The sequence below is a fragment of the Ambystoma mexicanum genome, chromosome 7p (assembly GCF_040938575.1).
Source record: "Ambystoma mexicanum isolate Mex_15411 chromosome 7p, UKY_AmexF1_1, whole genome shotgun sequence".
Classification (NCBI taxonomy): domain Eukaryota; kingdom Metazoa; phylum Chordata; class Amphibia; order Caudata; family Ambystomatidae; genus Ambystoma; species Ambystoma mexicanum.
Genome location: NC_090939.1, coordinates 91,144,910 through 91,167,123, shown reverse-complemented (window position 1 = coordinate 91,167,123; position 22,214 = coordinate 91,144,910). Strand labels below are relative to the sequence as shown.

The window sequence follows — 22,214 nt, the reverse complement described above, 5'->3', positions numbered from 1 at the left end:
TCCCTCCTGGCTTTCGGCAATTGTAATTCTTGCCCATCTATTGTCAACATCACACGCTCAGCCAAATGGGACGATTTACATGGCATCCTTAGACTGATCAGCAGCGTTTGATAGTGTTCTGCGAAATAATCTCTGGCAGAAGATGCTGTCCTATGGCATCCTCCGTGAGCTGGTTGCAATCATAGCGGCGCTCCACCATAACACTTCTTACAGGGTGCGCATCAACTCGGAGGGTCTGCTGTCCGACAGTATCCCGACAAGAATTGGCGTGAAGCAAGGCTGCAACTTGGCTGCGATTTGATTTTATTTTATTTATAAAGCGCAAAAAACCAGGCCCAGGGGCAACCGGGCAATACTTTTTAATCTGTATCTGGCCGACAGAGCAGATATGGGAGGTAACAAATGCATTTGCGGTAAACCTAGGCAAGTTACGTCTCCACTGGTTGGCATTTGCCGATGACGTCATTCTATATGACAAGGTCGTACCCAGAACAACTTAACTATCAACTCAGACAAATCTCATATAATAGTTTTTTCACCTAAGAAGAAAAACATGTGATTTAAGTATGTTGTCAATTCCCACCCAATTATGAGGGAAGAGATTACTTACCGGGGGTACCATATGTCAAATGGCATGTCTGTCGGCAAGCGGCGTCTCGTGTTGGCGACCAAGCTAGACCAGTTGTCTGCACAAATGAGGATTATCTTTTCGAGGTATTGTAGATGCTCGCTATTGCCTCTTCTTCACTATTACACCATGAAAGTAGAGCCCATTTTACTTTACTCCTTGGATGCTTGCTTAGTAAACCTGGGCCCTCTATTAAATTTCCTCCAAGGTAACATTTGGAAAAGGGTATTAGGCCTTCCTGGCTACTTGCCTAATCCAATTCTTATACACAAACTGGGATTATATTCTCTAGCAGACAAACATGACTGGCGTATGTTAAACTCCTTTAACAAAATGATCTCGCCCCCAGTTATCTCCATGTATGAGGACCTCAGCTTAATGCTAATTAAAGATCATCCTGCCTCTATTCGTGAATTTAAGTTACACATGCTGACGATTTTAAAATCTATGAATATGACGCAACAGTATTTCATTGATTCTCCACAAAAACACAAAGCTCGATTTTTTGGGAATGCATGGGCACGGAATGCAGATTTAATTTCAGGTTATTCATCATTTCACACCTATGCCAAATTCAGGCAGGCTGTCTTGGCCCGTTTGCCCTACCTTCTGTGTTTTCCTGACCACCATGCACGGAGGACATATGAGATTTCGGTTGGATCTCATCCATACCGGTTCTCGCATTGGCAACTGGACAGGATACAAATAGCTGTGGCAGTGGGACTGTTGTCGGTTTTGCTCCAGGATTGGGGAATGTGAAACCTTGGAACACCTGTTCATGCATTGTACCTATTTCGATCTTGATAGGCTTTGTTGCTTGGGACCTTTTCTTGTTTCAAATTCAAGTAATGAGCGTCAGCTGGTTTGGGTGCGTTGTATGTGGGGCCAGTTCAACTCCATCATACTTGCAACAGTGAGATTTGTGAACATGATTGAGAAAGTTCTTTTGCCACTAAATAAATCAATGTATATGAGGATGGCCACAGACGCCCCACCGGTACATACATAGAACTTACTCATACCAACAAATGTACCATAATTGCCACCAATGAGAGCTACTACCAGAAAAGGAGAAGCAACCTGTTCTTGTTTGTTGATTCCTTTGTTGCACATGGATGCAACTTGTTGTAATGCAGACAGGTCCTTTTTTCCAAGAATGACGAGCAAACAATATAAAAGATAACAAATATTGTGAGTGGTGCTTTAATTTGTATGGACACTGAGGAAAATAAAAAATAAAAAATATTTGGAAATAGACACCCTTTTATGATCTTATTGTATTATGTGTTTGTTGTATTTTAATTTCAATTTGCTGATTACAGGCTTTTGATGGATCCACAGCTTGTACTGTATATAATAGCATTTGTGACTTGTATAAAATAGAGCACATCGTGATTTTATATCGTAATTTGATTAATGATACTTATGAATTATGTTATGTATTTAGTGATACAAATTTTCTAAAAGGTGTACATTTTTTGCTACCAAAAAAATAAAAAAATTAAAAAAGAAGGAATCGCAAGCTCCATCTCTGACAAAGGGGAGTCGAACATTATTATACAGAGGACATACAAAAAAAAGACAATAGCCACGACGGACATTACTGCTATAGTTGACAGTGTTTCAGCTAGAAGGCAATAGTAATGAGAATTATGTATAACGAGTGCATGGAGTAATTCAAGATGATTTCAGATATTAGTCATTTTGAATTGGCCACTAGCACATGGAAATTATTTAAGAAATCTATTTATATTGCATCGGAGAAGCCTATAGGAGTTCTGCTTGCGAGTGAATCCATTATTATTTATTTAAGCATGTAATGCGGAGCGAGCATTTGCAAAATGTGCTCCCATTTTACAAGACATGTCCTCTAAATTTGGAGTAATGACTATATGGCGCTCCCAACTCAAAGGTATCTGGGCGCACTGCAGTTTGTGGTTACCGAATACAAAGCCATACATACTCTCATACATTGTTAGGTTAATAACATAGGATAATGTACATACAGTTGCTAAACAAATTCTGGAAATAGAAAAAAAAGAAATATTCAGACAATTTACAGACAGGCATAACTTATCTGAGAGCATGAGTGTTCCTAGGGGACAGATTAAAGGTCCCAGGAAAAGAGACAGCTTTTGGCTTTTTTTCTGAAGTTGAAGGACTGATCTGATCTTAAGGATGTAGGCAATGAGTTCCGTAGCTGTGCCGCCATGAGAATGCCGCTGCCCCCTACTTTGAGCTTATATCTTCGGACCTTGAGGCAATGTAGTTGCGCAGTTCTAGTGGGGCTTTTGGACACATTTTTTGAAAACTTGTCACTACGTATTTGGGGGCTGACTTGAACAAGCATTTGTGGGTAAGGGTTTATGCTTTGAACTGTATTCCATCCTTGACTGAGAGCCAATTGGTGTGCCCTCTACTCTGAGATATGTTGTGTTCTAGGGATATTTAATGCGGTTCTGAGAGCATAATTTTGTAAAATGTGAAGTTTATTAACATTTTGTTTGCTTGACCCAAGATAGTATTACAATAATCTAGATTCGAAAGAATTAGGGCTCTGGCTAAAGCAATGCAACCGGTTGAGGAAAGGAATGGTGTTGAAAGACTGAAAGTGGATGCTAAGTTTGGATAGTCTAGCTGGAGCTCCTATAAGGAGGAGCTCGGTCTTTTCGTCGTTTAAGCATAGGCCATGTGTAGCCAAAAATTAAAGAATGGGGACTTGTAGTTTGGCTGTCCTCATAAGTAGTCTGGGCAATCAGTGGGTTAATGCATGCACAGATCTATATGCACATTAATGCCATACCTTTGTATCTTGTGCATGCAAGAGGTCGATACAGGGAATTCGATTGGCTTCACTAATAGTGATAGAAGCCCATTTGGTCTACATAGAATTCCAAACCGTGAGGAAAAAGCTTGTGCAAGTAGCCCGATTATCTTACTTTAGTGGGATATGTTTTGGGAGCTATATCACGTGTTCCTTCCACTGAACTCCTGGTAAAGACGAGCATTGGGAAATGGAACCGTTATTGCTTGTGTATAGGCATTAGCCATTTGCCTATCCCTTGCCTACACAAGTCACAACTGTTTTCAATGCTTGTGCATGTATACCTCCTCCACCTCCTGTCCACAGTTGGGAAGCACTCAAGATGGATGGGTGACTGCGTTAGTAGGGCTAGGCAGACTCCCTACTAGCACCCATTGTGCAGATGCTTACTGCACAGTCCAGCGAGCAGTTCACCCGAGCAGCCATTTCTTGACTATCTCAGCCAGTGCTGCCGCTACCTTCACTCCTCTTTCGGACACCTCTAGCCGTTTTTCTTGAAAGATTTGTCCTTGATCTGAAAGCACAAAGGATAAAACCAGCGTAGGAATCTTCTTGTTGATACATAAAAAAAGAATCTGTCACGGTTCTATGACAAGATAAACCCCCTTTTCCCAAAACCCTAAACCCTAAGCTCCAGGATGCAGTTTGCTATACATTACTAACATTAGCTATATAAATCATTGCTTCATAATCCAATCATGCGAGTCCAGGCCCTCTAACCTCACTTCCTCTGGGTACTTTCGCTTTCCTGCTGATTTTGGCAGGTACTTATTTTGTTGCTATCTGTATAATTTTTATTTCTTGGAGTGGGGGAGCACGGTGGAAGGGGGCAGTGTTTCTTTCTCTGATAAACCCCTAATTCTTGGTATTTGAGGACAATTCTGTTCCATTAGTTGTGGGTGCTGCAGGAGACATTGGGGCATTTGCCACCCGTGTGCTCAGTTACTCGCACTGTCTGGATATTTATTTCCTCCCACAGGATTGCTTTACTCTCAATTCGCCGATTGCATTCTTAAGGCGTGGGAAGCAGGCTTTACTACAGGCTTAGGGCCCGTCTTTAATTGTAAAGGGCTAACCTTGCATGATCCCACCTGTGATCCGCATCCAGCGCAGAGGCGTTGCTGAGGGAGGCTATAGCCCCGGGTCTTTTGGTTGTCGTCCCGGATAGAAGCTCAGGTGCTACAACCAAAATGCTAGTTAGGCCCGAGTCCCGCCATTCTTAACATTAGCTTAGCCCTTGATCGTTTTCACACCTAGCAACACCCCTGCAGCGCAGGGTTGCTCTTCCACATCTGCTGCGCCCTGTTATGGTTAAAGAGGGTTGCCAGCTGTAAGAGCAAAGAATACCAGATAAAGGGATAAACGTAGTATTTAAGCACATGCGTCCCGCGCTGAATCGCAGGAGTACACTCACGTTCTAAATCTACAAGAGTTCCAAGCAACGTTCTTTTCCCTCCGGTATGGGGGAAATTAAAATGGACACGTCCTACCCTGATGCACACACTGCAGGTGATATGATATGTTATTTATAACGTGCATAATACCCAGAGTTTTCTAAGCACGGACACGGGGATCGAACCTGTGTTGCTCTGTGTCGTCTTGCTTCCAAGGCGAGCACGTTGCTGCTGAGCTATCCTCCTGAGATTTGTGCTAGAATCCAAATCTTTATTATGGCACACTTTAAATATATTGAAGGGAGGTTACCCTCCTGCTCAAGTAGGATTGCATGCACTTTTAGGCTGCAGGGCACTAGAATCCCTAGTATGTTCAGTTTGCCGACTGGCCAGGGCACAGGAAGGGAGCGAGACAGATGAATATTGAGAAGGGGATGGGCAATGCCACCTTGTGAATCCATCATTTGGCTACACTGATCAGGCTTACAAGGTTGGTGCTTCAGTGGTGAACTTTAAGAGTGTTTTTGGTAGTTCTGCTGACATGATAGTACACTCAGCTGTCATAGATGGCATCAAACCAGTGTATCATACGGTGCATATATTGGAGCCATGACTGAGCCAGCAACTGCAAGGTTGTACTGCTTTCCCCCCTGGTGGCCAGAGGTACTGCATGGCTCCTGCATGTCCCACATAGAGGTGTTATTGAGGCTGGAAAAGACATGCCCTTTAAACTTCCCCGGAGCATACAGAGGAGTGGGACTACTGTAATAGTCCATCTTGGACTAAACAAAAACAACTCAAGTGGCATCTATTTATCCAAAATAAAAGCAGTTAGGTTTATTGTGGGACATGAGCCTTGGTGCTATATTTCAAGCAGCCAGCTGGCGTTCTTGTGAAAGGAACACCTCACAGAATCAAATGCATTACTTTCAGAATCCATAAAATCAATGCTGCAAACATAAGTACAGACAAGGCCACTTAGATCACCACAATATAACAATCCAACTACTCTGAGGCTCAAAAGAAACAGGAATATACACCTACAACAACTCCAACTCTAAAAACAGAATATACCCTCAAGAGGTTCAAAGGAAATGTGAAAATCTACCTCCATGAACAAAAGGTCCAACTCATAGACCGGCAAACAAGCCAATAACCTTCCCTACCAACCACAAGTCCTAAACTTCACTCTACTACACTATGTTAACACTTCCACCCCACAGCCCCATTTAGCTATTACAGGAATCTCAACTGCATACCCTGGCCCTGAGAAAGGTTTACCTCACTTGCAACCAACAGTCACTTGTAGGCTTGTTTAAATTCGAACAGACTGAAAGCACCAGAATTTCTGTAACTCATGTTTTAGCATTAGTGTCACCCACACTTTTCACCCCAACTCTCAGCTCAAACCGTGGATACGACTAAGACGACCCATTGGGTGTGTAACATCCCATGTTGCGTAGTCCGTTTATATGCCATACCTCTGTATTGCATGGGATGTAGCTGTGTTGTTTCTCCCAGTTACTTTGATACAGCACCTCGCAAATAAACGCAATATAAAATTACAATAAGATGCATGTTTAAAGAGATGGCTGTTCTGGTTACAAAATGACTAGCACATCTGCATCAGCGCCAGAATGATAAAGCATATAGAGAGAATTACTAACTGCTGAGGTTCTGAATTCAGGAGAAGGCCAATAAGACATGAGACACTTCTGGCAAGAAGAGATTAGATATGGGCAACACGATCAGGTTTCTGAGACCCAAATTGCTTTGGTTGAAGGACAGTTTACTGAATAGTGACATCGCCCAAAAGTGGGGGCAGAAGACCAAGTTACTTACACCTTGTAACGTTCTTTCGAGTGGATACTCCTCCAACAGATTCCTCATCTTTGACATTTTAATGTCCAGCTTCAGCTGCGTCGGAAAACTTTTCGGCAGAGGGTGCCCTGCGTTGATGGCGTCGAATCAATGTCCCTCGAAGGCCTCCATCGGGAGCGACTATCGGAGACCATGTATAGCACGCACAGCACCCGTTAGCCTCAGTTCTGTTTTTCCTCCTCCTCATGCAGCAGAGATGCCCATAAATACGGGTCCGACAGTACTCACCCTTGGTGGTGCGGAAGCTGTAATAGCATGGGAAATTCTATAGGAGGGGTAGGATTGGAGGGCGATGAGGAACACATTGGGAACATCCAGTCGAAAGAATGTTAGAAGGGGTAAATAACTTGTTCTTTGAATGGACTGTGTCCTCCAACGTATTCCTCATCTTGCGACTCCCAAAGCAGTATTAGAATTTGGAGGAAAGTGTAGAATTTATATATATTACATTTTTTCCAGTGCAGAACAAAGTACTGCCTTGCCAAAAGCATGATCTTGAGAATGGGAAGCATCCAGAGCATAATGCTTTGTAAACCTGTGTATGGATGACCACGTTGCAGCATCAGATATTCTTTATAGGAACTCCCATTTGCAGGGTTGTAGATGTGGCCATGCCCCTGGTTGAAGGAGCCTGCAAACCTTCAGGAGGGTCTTTCCCCGACAGACTGTAGCACAAAGAAATAGCCAAAATAATCCACCTAGATACGGTTTGCTTGGTAACAGTGTGACTCAGTTTGTGTCCTGTATACCCTATGAATAGTTGATCATCAAACCGAATTTTGGATGTTCTTGAAATGTAAAAGCATAATGCTCTTCTAGGATCCAACCTATGAAGTCTTTCTTCCTCCTAACCAGGGTGAGAAGAGTACAAGGAGGGAAGGACAATGTTCTGGTTCAAATGAAAATCCGAACAGTTTCTCAGTAAAAACAAGGTTTGACCTTCAAGGCAACTTTGTCTTTGTAGAAGACTGTAAAGGGTGGCTTTACTGACAGTGCCTGCAACCCGGTCACACTGCGGGCTGATGTGAAAGCAACCAATAAAATGGTTTTAAAGGTTAACCTTCAAGGACGTGTGTGCAGGGGTTCAAAGGGTGCACACATTAGGAACTTTAAGACCAGATTTAGGTCCCAAACCGGAACCTGGAAAGGAGATAAAAGATCCACATTAGTGAGTCCTTTCAGGAATTGAGTTACCAGTGGGATTTTGAAATAAGTGCATTCCTCGGACGAGCGCTTAAAAATGGACAGCGGTGCCAGATAGCCTCTAATAGTACCAATCTGGAGTCCCGGATTGGCTAAAGATAGAAGGACGGACAATACATCCAGCGTTTTACACAGAAAAGGATCCACATTCTTTTCCTTGCACCAGTTCAAAACTTCTTCCAATGGCAACGGCAGAAGGATTTTGTTGCTGGTCTTCTAGCCGAAAGCAACACCTCCTTAACGTCATCTGGGAGGTCCCAATCCTTATGTCTCAACCTTTCAGAAACCAAGCGTGAATGTTGAGAAAGTTGACCTCTGGATGGAGAACCTGACCCTCCTCTTGTGAGAGAAGATCCTCTCTCCGTGGAAGATGTATCGAAGGACAAATGGACAGGTATAAAAGGTCCGGGTACCACGTCCTCCTGCCCCAATCCAGGGCAATTAGGATCATGCACTTCCTGAACTTTCTCAACCTCCTGATCACATGGGGAATGACGGGGACTGGAGGAAACTTGTACAGGAGTGGGAACTCACAGTCCACTACGGACGCATCTCCCAGAGGTCCTCTTGGGGGAAAATTCCCTTGAGCAATATCTTTCGCACTTCCAGTTGACCTCGGTCGCTAACAGATCTACTTGAGGGGTTCCCCCAAAGGGTAAAGATCTCTTTAAGGACTTCCTGAGTTAGTTCCCACTCGTGGCTGACTCTGCTCTACCTGCTCACAGCACCTGCCGCCGTGTTCTCCTCTCCGGCCAAGTGAGCTGCCGAGAGAGAGATTCTTTCTTGAATTTCCCCATACCAGAGCTGCATTGCCTCTGCACACAGTGGTAGTGATTCTACACCTAGTTTCCTGTTGAGGTAATACATGGCCACTGTGTTGTCTGTCATTATCAGGACATTCTTTCCCGGCAGGAAGTCCTTCAGTGCCAATCTGATGGCTCTCAGCTCCAAAAGATTGATGTTTAGTTTGGACTCCGATGGAGACCAACCACTGCTGACTGTCCGATCGTTGGCATGGGCACCCCATCCCACAAGTGAGGCGTCCGTCAATAGTGTAATCTCTGGCCATGGTTGCCAAAAAGGTTCCCCCTTCAGAATATTCTCCATGCAGGCCCACCACAGAAGATCTTGTGAGAGCCTGTCTGGAATCTGAAGTCGGTCTGACATTTGTCCTGAAAATTGGGGCCATTGTGTTCTTAGAGCCCACTGAAGGGATGTCATTCTCAAACGGGCTTCTGGCACCAGAAAAATGCAGGATGCCATGAGGCCGAGCAACCTCAAGAAATCGAAGGCCAGAAGATCTTGGGCATTCTGAAATATAGTAACCATCTGAAGAATTTCTTGAGCCCTCACCTTGGGTGGCAAGCTCTTTCCCAAGGATGTGTCCAAAACAGCACAAAACAGCAGCTGTTAAGGGGTCATATGGGACTTTTTGTTATTGAGGAAGAAGCCCAATCTGTGGAGAGAGTGGCAGGTGACTTTCAGATGATACAGGGCTTGTTCGGGGGCGAATGCGCCCTGGTCAGCCAATTGTCCAGCTAGGGGTAGACGTGACTCCCCCTCTCCTGAAATTAGTTTCAACCACCGCCATCAGTTTGGTGAAAACCCTCGGGCGAAGGTCAGCCCGAAAGGCAGAACTTGAAGCGGATAATGAGAACCGCCAATTGCGAACCTCAGGTATTTTCTGTGCTTGAGATGGATAGGCACATGAAAATAAGCATCCTGGAGGTCCAAATACGCCAACCAATCCTGAAGGATCTGAGAAAGTGTGACCATCTTGAACTTGTCCTTCCTGAGAAACTTGTTCAAGTATCAAGACCAAGATTGGTCTCAGGTCTCCTCCCTTTTTGGGGATAAAAAAAATATGGGGAGTACCATCCCTACCTTCTCTCCGCTACGCGTACCGGTTCTTTGGCACCTTTCCCCAGCAGGGTTAAAACTTCCTGCACAAGCAGCGGAATAGGAACCATCTAAGAGAGGCTCCCCAGTCGATTGTTCCGAGTTCTTATGAAAGGAAGGCAGTAACCATGGGCTACTGTTTCCAGGCATCTGAAGTACTGTCTCGCCATTCTTGCAGATGCTGAGACAGTCTGCCCCACCCCCCCACTGCTGTACTGACCTCAGAGTGGTTTTGTGGCAGCTACTGCACAAGCCGATGGTAAGGAGGCTGCTGCTTGAGCTGGCTTGGCACCTCTACCTCGTTCAGCACGAGGAAACCACCTTCTTTGGCCCCTTTGACTGGCCATTCCTCTCGCCCTGCCAACCAAGTAGTAGTGAAAAAATCTATCCCTCCAAGGTTGGTCCCTAGGAAGAAAAGGCTAAAGTTGCCTAACAGCGGGACCGAAAGACTTGGCTGCCGCCTTCGAGGTCTGCAACCTCAAGGCCCTCGTCAACCTTGCTGCCAAAAAGACAAGACCCATCAAAAGGCATGCTGGGAAGCCTAGACTGCACATCTGGTGCAAAATCTGCCTTCCTCAACCACACATCTATGCATCACGGTGCCGGTAGCCATGGATCTGCTACACCATCCAATCCTGACTGAAGGGCTTCACAATTAGCTTCTTTGCCATCCTTAATAGCCAAGAAGCCATCCCTTTCTTCCCCCTCGGGAATATGCTCTACCGCCATAGACATGCAATCCCACAGAGTATGCAAAAATGTTGCCAGGGCACGTGGAGTTGGCAGATTTCAATGCCATGCTCCCTGCTGAAAATACCTTTCTTGCACATCCATCTACATGCTTGTCATCCCTATAAGGAGGGATGGTAGGGTATGCTGCCTGTTTTGAAGTTGCTGCAGCCACCTGCACCACCAGACTCTCCGGAGTGGTGTGTTTCGACAGGTAGTCGGGGTCACTACTGGCGAGATGGTATTTTTTTGTCAGATTCTTATCTGCCGGATTGGTCTCCGGAGTTTCCCAATTTGAAGCCACTCTTTTGTAACGCCATATGGAAGGGCAAAACAGGGTCTGTCTGCGGCCCTTTATCCAAAATATCAGTTAGATCATCCTGCTCATAAGGGAGTGGTGGTCTGCTCAATCCAAGGTACTCTACAACTCTGGACATGAGTTGTCTGTATGGAGTGTGGGCATGTTCGCCAGGCTCGGGCCTACCAATCTCCAGTTCGGGTGAAGTATCAACTACACAGTCTGTAAATCGTCATATAGATATTTAATCCTGGACTCCTCTGATATCAGACACTCTGGAGCATTGGGTGTCCCATACTGCAACCCAAAAGGAGCATCTTCGTCATCAGAGCATTTCTCATCTTCATAGATTGAAGAGTGATTTAAAAAACTCCTTTCTGGGTAAAGGAGCATAAACGTTTTCAGATAGTGAGTGTAGGCTTCGATGGAGTCAAAGGCTTTATTGGCACCGATTGAGGAAGGTCGATTGGCCCGATGGAATAGAAGTCCTCTGCTGCTTCCTCCTGTCGTCACTGGGCGACCTGTTAGATCTCTGTGTACCACAGTCCCAAAACCTCTTGAAGCCGGAGACAGTGCAAGGTTTGAACTCGGTCCTGCGTGAAGGATTTCTGTCCAGGTTTTGTAAGATGGCCAAGTATTTGGCGGTATGAGCAGAGGTTTTCTTTTTTGTCAACTCCTCACTGGTGGATGTACGAAAAAGGCCCATGTGTCCTCGAAGGGCAGATCCGGGATCCGTTCCTGCACGTCAGATGAACTCAGTGGTGTACATCCATGCCAATGTCCTCATCGACACAAACGCGCAGTCCTCTGATGGCTGTGTCGATGTGGGAGACCAAAGACTCCATGTGTCCTGCGCAATGGCTCGGGCATAAGCCAGACCGGCCTTGAAGGTGGCTTGCTTGTCCGAAGGGAGGACAGGAAGAAATTTCCTGAGCTCCCACCACAGCTTCTGGTTAGCTGCAGAAAAAAGAGGGCGTCTGCGGTGGCTTTCCGCAAGTACAGTCCTGAGATAGAATAGCAGTGCTCTACCAAAGACTCGAGGACCTTGTCCCCCTTCGGAAAGACAACTCGAGGTAGCTCCCGTGGAGGAAGACGACGAAGATGATGGTTTTGAATGTAATGAGGCCGCAGCCACCACTGATGAATGCGGTTGCAGGGTAGGTGGGAGGCCAGGAGGATTGGCTCCCTGTCCGTCAGCCTGAACATGCTGTCCAACTTCTTTTTCATCTGGCCGTTTGCTTCTCCCAGACCTTCCACGCCACCTGAAGGACATCCCTCTGGAATGGGATGCCAGACCGGACTGTGGTGCACTTACCGAAACCTCTGCTAGCACCCCCCCTCCCTGACTCCCGGGGGCTTCCTCAGGCAGAGGGACCCTAAAAAACTCTGCCAGGCCCTAAAGGACTTAACGGCTGCAGAGGGTTCAAAGTCCTGGGCATCATCGTCCTCACCAACCCTCCTTTTTTACAGACCGAGGCGAGTCCAGGACCTGGGACAGGTGCCGACAGGGTCCCCAACTAAGTCCTTAGCAGAAGACAGGTCCAACGGCTGTTGAGGGGGGAGGCGTTGGGGGTACATGAGGAGGTGGAGGGGTCTGAACAACCAGTAGGGCCTTGACCAGCGGAGGCACAGCTCCTGGAACAGGCAGCGCTTGAGGAACGGGAGGGATACACAGAAGAAGGGGTTGGGGAGACACCACCCGCGGGATGACCTTCACTATGTCCTTCTGGAGCCCCTTCATCGGAGGGGAACACGAGGAAGATGAATCGTTAGAAGAAGCGGTCCTCGCAAGCTGCAATGTCCGTAGGGACACGGCCTTCAGAGGCGCTGGGTCTCCGCTCCTGGTCAAATCACTGAGGCACCCGAGGCGTGAAGCCGTAAAACTGCTATGGGCAGATGTACCCCTGAGGAGACCAGATTCCTGTATGTACAATCCACTACTGCTTCCTGAGGGAAGGGGACTGGCTCTTCGTGCCGAGCCCATTCAATGCGTGAGCACGGGTGGACCCAGAGTTGGATCCAAGATGGCCACCGGCCTGGCAGGCTCTGCCACATGCCTCTTTGCCATTTTGAAGCCTTGCGCCAAGCCCTGGGCGGGAGGGCGCAAAGGCCCTGAGCCACGAGAGGCCTCAGACATGGGAGGATACAACTTGGTGCTTGCTCCCGCAGCAGAAGCATCAACCTCAGTTCACTTCAGTAGGCACTGAGCCCTCAGACGGATGGTATTTTTAACACCACGACTCACGACCTCCGAGCGAGCTCCAGAAGGCTGGATGCCCTCGGCACCTGTGCTGGTAGCCGTGATGGATTGTGCAGAGGACAGACTCTTGGAGGTGGTATTAGGCAATCCCTTACCCATTGGTGGCGAAGAGGACGAAATTGTTTGCCCCTCTGTGGACAGCCCGGTAGGGGCCCCTTCGCACCTCAGCTTGTGAGCTGGTAGCCTGGATAACCTCAGGTCTGCCCCCAGAGCACACAGAAGAACCCCCCCCCCGGATCCCTCGGCTTGGGAGCCGGTAGCCTTCGAGGCCTCAGGCCTGCCAGAACCTGAATCCGAGGAACCACTCTCTGTGGAAATCCCGAGGAAAGTTGCTGTGCTGAAGAGAGAACCTACCTTGTCTTGACGAGAGGTCCTGGAGAGAAAGTCCCTAAGATGGGGTGGAGGAGAAGCATGAAAGATATCCCTCCACTGGTCAACAGATTCTTCAATGACCTGTGACCGAGAGCGCTTCAACCCAAATTGTGTCCAAGCAGTGGTTGGGCTCCAAACACTGAAGACCGAGTGCATGAAAACAAACAGGGAGCAAGCAGAAAGCTAAAAAAGTCTCTGCGCTGGTTGCCAGGTCAGACACTGTCCATGCAGAAAAAGAGACTGGGGTGAGGCACCGGAGGACGGGGCCTTGGCAGGGCGTTCCCATACCCGAGGCGGCGCCCCAGCGCACTAGACCAAATTTAATGGCGAAGCTCAATTTTTCACTGCCAAAGGTTCCTGTACGGTCCCCATATTTGGGGACGCCTACAAGGATGGAGGAAATGTACGAATATCACTGCAGTGCTGCTGTGCTACAAGGAGGGCCAACCACTGGAGAACTTGTGATCAGGGATGTTCCTTTAATGTAATATCGACCCCTATAAATAATAGAGTACATTAAGAAATTCAAGATCCACTAGTAGAACATTGACCTTGGTAAACCAACAGTTCAGCTGTAGGTGGATCTGAGCAGCAAATTGAAGTGAGACTGGAGACCATTGGGAAGTTTGTATCAATTCATAGATAAGAAGTAAAAAGGTAAGTGCGATCAATAATCAATTGATTGGGGCGTGACACCATTTCTCAAAGTAGTACACAAAGAGCACTGCTTTTCTAGCTGAAAATCTGCAGTGCAAATGTGCTTCCAATCGAGCAGCATGTAAAACATGGTGGCTTTGCGGTTTTAAGAGTTTGTTATAGGACATTCTAGCTGCAGCAAGCAAGTGCGGGGGAGAGGGGACACCTAGGTTTTCAGTTGATTAACATGCAATGATTTTCTGTTGCTAGAAGGTGGACAAATTATTGCAGGTCCTTGGTTCTCCTGCCCTTTTCTCTCATGACAAAAAAAAAAACATGATCAGTTTTCCAGTTTGAAATTGAAGTACAGTAAGGGTGTTACATTAAATAAGGGTGTTGGGCAAAAGATAAAAGCCTGATGTCTTGATTTGCAGTCATTGCTCTGGCTAATATACAGCCAGTGGAGCACAGTCAACAGTGGGGAAGAATTCTTCCTAGTCCCGATTACAATATATATGAAAAATGTAGGTTAGCCAGGATATTTAAAGCAATAGCCCACACAATTTGCATCTGCCACTAACCATTGACAACTAATGACTCTCTTGGCGAGTAAGGTACGGTGTGAATGTTGAGAATTCGCAGTTATTTCAGGGGGGTGTAACGGTTGGTCAAGAGACTCATGTCGAGTTAGTTTGCAACTTGACATTTTTCACTTTACTTCTATGTTGAAGTAAAACTAGATCTACTCAATAAGGCTAGAAGCTGCACAGCCCTTTTTTGAATGCTTAAATGAAAAAAGATTTAGTCTTTCTCTCACCAGGCACCCAAAATCTGGAAAGACCTACCTAAGAATATACGTAATACAACAAACCACCTAGCATTCAGGAAACTCCTCAAATCATGGCTCTTCAAAGCGTAACCACAGCGGAGACGTAGAATGGCCAGACATTAAAACAATGATGGAAATAACTCCAACTTCGGCCACTCTCAAATTGGACAAACACACAAACCAAAGAACCAACCATTCAACAGAGCATAAGACATCATGGAAATAGCCACAAAGGAAGGCTGCACACTCAGACAGAACTGTGAATGTTAGCATGGTAAAGGTCAGGTAACCCACTAACCAATATAAGCTCAAACTCTGCATACTTATCTCACTCAAAAAACTCACACAACCATCTCTCGCACAACAAGCCGCACGCACTTCACAACACTGCAACACATAAGCCGGAACAGCACACGCGGACTGACTCCGATCCGATACCCACACCAAAGCTCAGCACCCGGTGTATACTGAGCTGAAGCTGCCAACAGAACACCACTCCTCTCACTATCCTACTCCCTCCTTCACCTTACTAACCCATCCCACCTTTATCATTTACAGATCCGCCTGGGGACCAATTCCGTTGGTGACGGTGCGCGGTACAAATACCTTTAACATTTAACCAAATTGATTGGAGGGATGAAAACGTATTCCCCAATGGTGAATCAGACCGACCAGTACTGAGTCAGTGGTCCTAGCGATTGTGGGTAGTTGTCAGAGGTCCACTATTCTTTCTTTTCCTCTAGGATTGGAAGTTCAGTTTTTCTCCCCTTAATCTTCATGTCACTATGCTACATCCAATGGTGTACAGCTGATGAAAAATAGCCATTTAGTGCAGCAGTTCAGATGCATATAAAATATAGCAAGTCAACAGTACTGAACATGTTAATTATCAAAATATGCCCATGCATAGAAGGAAATGAGGAGGTTACCTTGAGTTGTGAAGTTGAACAGTGCAGGTTTTTCTCTACCGTTTGGTAATTTGACATTAGGGTCCCGTAGTTCATCAAAGAAGGAGTGTGCACAAGCCTCCAGTGGCGTCAGGCGGGCAGTAGGCGTGTACTCCAGCAGGCGGCTACATAGTGCAATGGCCTCTGGTGGAGTGCGGGGTCGGAAGACCTGCAAAAAGACATAACCCTTTAAAAAAGAAAAAAAAAAAAGATTTGACTGAAATGAGTCGGAGGAATTAACCCCATCGGCGCCGAAAGGCCCGGGATCTCCACCATTTAGTGCTTGTTTTTGCATTTGAGAAGCACGACTCGTCGAGAAGTCCCGAGCCCCCCAGCGGCCAAAGGTTAACGTAACCGGGTTTCACTGTACTAGGAACGATGCATGGCCAGTCAAGGTTTCATGGCTCTCCGGGGAGCACTGGTGGATTTCTCCTGAGAACAGGGATAGCCAATTGTGCCGAATTGAGTGAGGTGGTTTCAATAACCCAAGAATCTTGGAGTGAGGCCAATAAACTCATGCCTGGCCTTGAAGTAAGAATGAACCCAGAGGTGAAAGGCTGGTCCGTTACCCATTTAGAAGTTAAGTTCACAATAAAACCAGCTCATTGCTGCTTCCAGCCATGCAAAAGATGTAACAGATCAGAAAATAAATTAAAAGTTGTATTTTCAAAATGCCTCTGCCATTTCTTCAGAACAGGAAAAAATCTTTTGAAAATACCTTAATTTAACAACATTTCAAATAACTTTTGTACTGTTTGTACATTTAAAGCACAGTTTCTAAAAAGCTCTCCAATGCAGATGCATTACAGTACACATTTCTAGGAATAGCAAGAACTTACTTTAGGAAGAGGTAATATTTAATAAAAGGTGAGCGTTCTTCACCCTCCAATGTACTCTTCCCTTTGCCCCAGTGTTGGCATTAAAATGGAAAGGTGCCCATTTATTGTAACTATTTCTTTTAAATACCTCTTATTTAAGACAAATCATAAACCCTTATTAACTTACTCATACCTTGTCTGCAAAGCAGATACTCTCATTGTTTCCTTGATAAAGCACAAGGCCCCAAATAGGCCATTTGCTAAAAGAGAATCAAAAGGGACACAGATTTTGTAGACTAGAGATTCAATGTTACGCTTTGCCAGGAAAAGCGTAATGTCTACATCTCTTTCAGTCATCAGCCACAGCTTGTTCTGTGTTGTAGAATAACAGATAACAAGATAAACGTTAGCAGGGCTGTCCACAAACATCAGTCTGAGTGGTAATTGACAGTAGTATTTATTCAAATCTGAAGCCATACCACAACATTAACAAATTCCATCCATCATGTTTTCCTGCTTGGAGGTGCACTCAAACAGATCAGAATACTTTCAAAGCAACAGAATGGGTTTAGTTTTCTAGGTTAGCCTGTGCGCATCCGGAGGAGTATTCGATTGATTAACAAGACTGAATGCAGTCCTATTTTCCCAAATGTATTGTTTTTTCTTCATAGTTACATAAAAAACTTATTTCAAACATTAGTGCTTGTGTAATAGTGCCGTACAGTAGTACCAACAAACTCTGCCGGGAGGAACGTGCATGCATTTTGCCGGTACTCGGGCATTTTCAAGGCACAAGTGGAGCAGTTTGTAATGCGTACCGCCAATCGATTGTATTCAAGGTAGCCCAAAAGATGGCCGACAAGGTCATGGCAACTAAGAAAGGACTTCCTTGGTGCCATGACGCCGGCGGACAACACACACGCCGAGTGCTCACAAAAGCAGTAGCATTGAATGGAAGCGGTTTGACTCACACGGGGGGAATGCTCTAACCGGCACGGTAAGATGAATCTCACGCTGTTTTCTTGTCCTATGAATCGAACATGTAACACCTAACACGCTAATACTTGCCGCAACGAACGGCCACTCCCGACTATACGATTATACGCGAGTGATGCGGCACAACGAGAGTTATCGTTTTAATATACTTAATAGACTAGTTAGCCTGCAGCAATGTGTGTTCGTAACGCTCGACAGGCTTATGAATATGCGATAAGCATATTCGGCCTCATAGATTATGAGAAAGCGCCCGCATATGGCAATCTTTGTCCAAGGAAAACAGTCACGTAGAAATTACCATCAGTCAGCAACCAAGCCATTAGACAAATGAGTAATAAGAATCATTTTCTTTTTAGGGATTTAACCCGATTAATTTATCAAGAACAGACGGCAACTTTATTATTACATTATACCAAGTCAACAGCTAACGACATTACAACTAAAGTGAGAATGGTGTTGAAATTTTAATTATCTATAGTTAAGTTTTGACATATATAGATTAGCATTTAGGTTCTTTTAAAACATGTAGATGGAAAATTGGATTAACACAAATATCACATGAAATTCAAATGTAACAGTTTTAAAGCAAGCTCTCATCTTAACCATGGCAGAACTTTATATTATTAAATTCACTTATTTCTAATATGAGTTATCGTAAATGGGAATAGCCATAAATATGAGCGCAAATGTATAAGTAATTTTGTTTCATCTTAATCATGATGTTCACTCATTATTTTGTTTTATTTCTACTGTTCCGTTTCTCTGTGCATATTCTTTACCCTAAACATCCTCCCCTTCGCCCATCCCTTGTCCTCTGTCCACTCACAAATTCGTGACATGTACTAATGCCCATTCTTTATTCATTATTGACTATTGTTTGTGTAATTGACAATGTATTATGTCGAACTTGTTAGCACATGTAATAGCCCTGGTTGGTGTCCAGTCATAATTTCGAAAACATAATTTCGAAAGTCAAAAAAGTCGAATCAAAAATGTCGAAAAAAAAAATGTCGAATTGTTTTTTTTTTCGATATTTTTTTTTGGGCTCTAGTTTCTGTGAAAAAAATAGGTAAAAATAAAAAAAAGGGGGGTTAGGGGGGGAACCCCCCCATTTCGAAAAAAAAACGTCATTAAAAAAAATTCGACATTTTTTTTTCGACGTTTTTTTTCCGACTTTTTGACTTTCGAATATTTTGTATTCGAAATTATGTCTATGAACCGCCCTGGTTTGAGAAAGGCACTTTTTTGTGTTGCCGAAACACATGTTACTATTACGGGCATTCACCAATAAATCTCAAGTTTGAAGATACTATTTGACTTTGATTTGGCGCATCAGTACGAAGGAGAGCACTATCAGATACCCTTATCATAGTAGGTGAGGATTCCACAGAGTTTGAAGCGGACTGCCTGTAGTCGAAGTGGAGACAGCCCTTCTCTGAGGAAGACCAGTGGCACCTGGAAGAGGAGTTGCTAGGGGAACGGGACGTAATGAGCTGCTGCTTTTTATCCTTTTCTCTTACCCAGGGCCATGACTCCACTGGCTCTTACATGTTTTCCACAGATCGGGACAACTTCTTTGAAGCAGAAGGCTCCGAGAGCGCCAATGACTTAGATGGTGCCTTCCGGCACTCGCTGAGTGAAGTGCTTTGTAACACTCCCACATGGCCTTTCACCACACACTGACAGGATTTTCACTTCTCCAACACATTTAGGACCCAAGCACCAGACTGCTGTTAGGATGGTTTTACAGACATGGGTTTCCCTCAAGCCGTGCACAGCTTCAAGTTGTGTATTCTAAAAGCAGCGTTTTGAGCTTTCAGAAAAAGGAATGGAGGCCATGTGGGACAACCAGCAAGAACAATACACCCACCTTGATGAGATATTCAGATTCATGCGCACTAATGAGACTGAGCCGAGCTGATGTGAAGCAGCAGTGCACATTCTGCTGAAAAAAAGTTTGATCCCAGACTTGCACCTGTTGGCGATTTCTAAGAAGTGGAACCTTTAAGGAAAGAAACTAGTAGATTATCTTTTTAAGGAACAGGTGTGGAGAGCATGAATCCCCGAGATTAAAAAAAGCCCACAACAATCAGGTAAAACCCAAAGTCAAGTCCCATGCAGGAACTACAAACTGGTGGGGCAGAAAATATGAAACATTTAAAAAATAAAAACGTAATGGGAACTGGGAATTACGAGCTGTGTTCGGTATAATAGTGTCAATCCGAGGGCCACCCTGCATCAAAGTTCAGGAAATCAGGCATGGAGGAGTTTGAGTATGCCAACTGCTTCAGAACGTTGTCCAGACAAGTTGGAAAAAGTGCATCTACAGGTGGCGACGTACTCAGTCGCTGATTTCCTGGTCAAACATTAAGGCACTCATCAGATAAGTTGCATTCCTCAGGACCATCCTTTGTGCAGCCAAGCATAAAGACTAAGGTAGTTCTAGGTCCAGACAGAGGGCTCTTGACTCAGACACACAGCAAGTCCAGATGATGGGTAACACGTCCTCCTGGCAGTCCAAGAAGAGTAAGATCATGGTGGACCTGAATGTCCTGAAATTAAACAGAACTAATGGAATTGGGGGGTGTCGAGAATAGAGAGGGTACCCACTATAATGAATGTGTCCCACACAGCATACCTCGAAAGGTTATAAAAGCAGAACCGCTGGCACTTCTGTTTGGTTTCTGGAAAAAAATGGTGAATGTGCAGGGTACCCCCAGGTGATTAAGTGATCCTCAAGGACTTAGCTCCAACCCATTGAAAACTGAAACGATGTCTGAGGGGATACACCACAAGCTTCTCCGGTGTTGAACTGTTGACAAGGATGTAGGGCATTCCCACACCAACACCTACTGCTAAGGCAGTGTATGGCCAAACGTTCAGTGAGGGCCTGTACAAATTTGCCCAGCACCAATGAAAGAAAGGCCAAAGTGGTCAATTGGATGTTAGGCCGCTCCTTGCAATTGATGTTTTCTGCCAAAGCCACTCACTGAAAGGTCATTCAGGCGAGGGCTCTCAGCGCTACAAAGGCGTCCATGACCACAATCAATTCATCTTTATTTCAAAGTGAAAAACACCCCATAAAAGTAGAAATACATAATTGTGTAAAAACAGTGAAAAATATCCAAGTGTACGGAGTCAGGTAGAAAACTATATAGTGCCTTATTGGTGCAGTAAATAAAGAAATCGGCATAAAACAAATAGCTTAACATACAGATATTAAATAGAACTGCAATTTGCATGCAATTTGTTCAGGACAGGTAAACCAACTTTCATAAAATGTTCACAAATGTGCACCAGTCCTTATGAAGTGACAGTTAATTACTAAGGCAATGTAGTGAGATGTATTTTCTTTTCCTCGCGGGCCACCAACAGGTACACCAAGCAAGCTCTACGATGTAGCTAACTAGTTATGCTTCTCCCACACTCCGAATGTTCAAAGAGCTCATTAAAATAGATTTTTTTAAATCTATTTTTAACAAAATTTAAGAAAGATCACTACGTTTTGGATAGTGGCACTCCCTTCCATGCAGGGGCAGATTTAATTTGCCTGCAAGTATGTCCATCTCGCTAGCTATATCCCAATCGCCAGTAAGCTCAGCCTCTGTCGTATTTGAAACATCTAGTTGATTTTTCTTACTAACCCAGTCCCTGCTGGGCCAGTAATGTGGGCATTAGGGAGATGTAGCTTCATTTTATTCCTGGTTGAAACCCCACACTCGATATTCCTCCTTTCAAAACCCTTTTTAAGTGATGTTTAGTAACTTACATTCTATCTTCTGGGTTTATAAAGCATCCCTACAGGGCAATTTGAATTCTCTCTTACATAGCTGAACGTTTTCACAGGTATCCTCTCATTAACATTTTCATTAAAACCACATTTTTTTTCTTCAAAACGGTTATCCTGAACAGTATCGATTCACTGGCTATTAAATGCCGAATAGCTCAACATCTAGTTCACAATGCACTATCTAGCTGTGGATTTCGGAACTCCCAAAAGAGCGTAAGAAATTATTCTGTATAACTTGCAGTTTAGTTTCATGTAATTAGCCCCATACAGCAGGATCGCACAATACAATTAGACCTATACATCAAAAGAACATTCACAATTGCATGTATTCCAATATTCCGCTTAAGCCACCAGAGCCTTATTAGCTTGTTGCATCTTTAGTGCCTGGCGAGACTGAGGATTATCTCACAGATCGAACTGAAGCAAATTTCTAAGAAATATCATATGTCTCAAGTCTATCCCCATTCACGTATGTTGGCTTTAAACCCATCTTCCTTTTGGATAGATCCATTCTATTTGTCCACAATCACCAGAGGTTAATACAGAGAGAAAGGCACCACCTTCATAACAATGAAGTCCTGAGACACCCAACTTGAGACCGGCAAGAGTTCTGTCACGCCCTTGAACTGGGACCACTGGCAACCCAGCAGCCATTGTAGGGACCTCATGACCCAGTTTTCTGGCACCAAAAACATGCAGAAAGCCACAAG

The 22,214-nt window shown here is 44.8% G+C and overlaps 1 protein-coding gene across 3 annotated transcripts in view; it reads right to left on the bottom strand.

The window, feature by feature from the left end:
• GSK3B (glycogen synthase kinase 3 beta) overlaps positions 1 to 22,214 on the bottom strand; it is a 1,215,699-nt gene that overhangs the window by 46,908 nt on the left and 1,146,577 nt on the right. For 2 of the 3 annotated variants that reach the window (XM_069635848.1, XM_069635850.1), the window contains exon 9: positions 15,883 to 16,087. In XM_069635848.1, coding sequence (XP_069491949.1) covers positions 15,883 to 16,087 — 205 coding nt within the window. The remainder of the gene's footprint in view (positions 1 to 15,882; positions 16,088 to 22,214) is intronic. The other variant, XM_069635849.1, reaches the window with a different exon arrangement.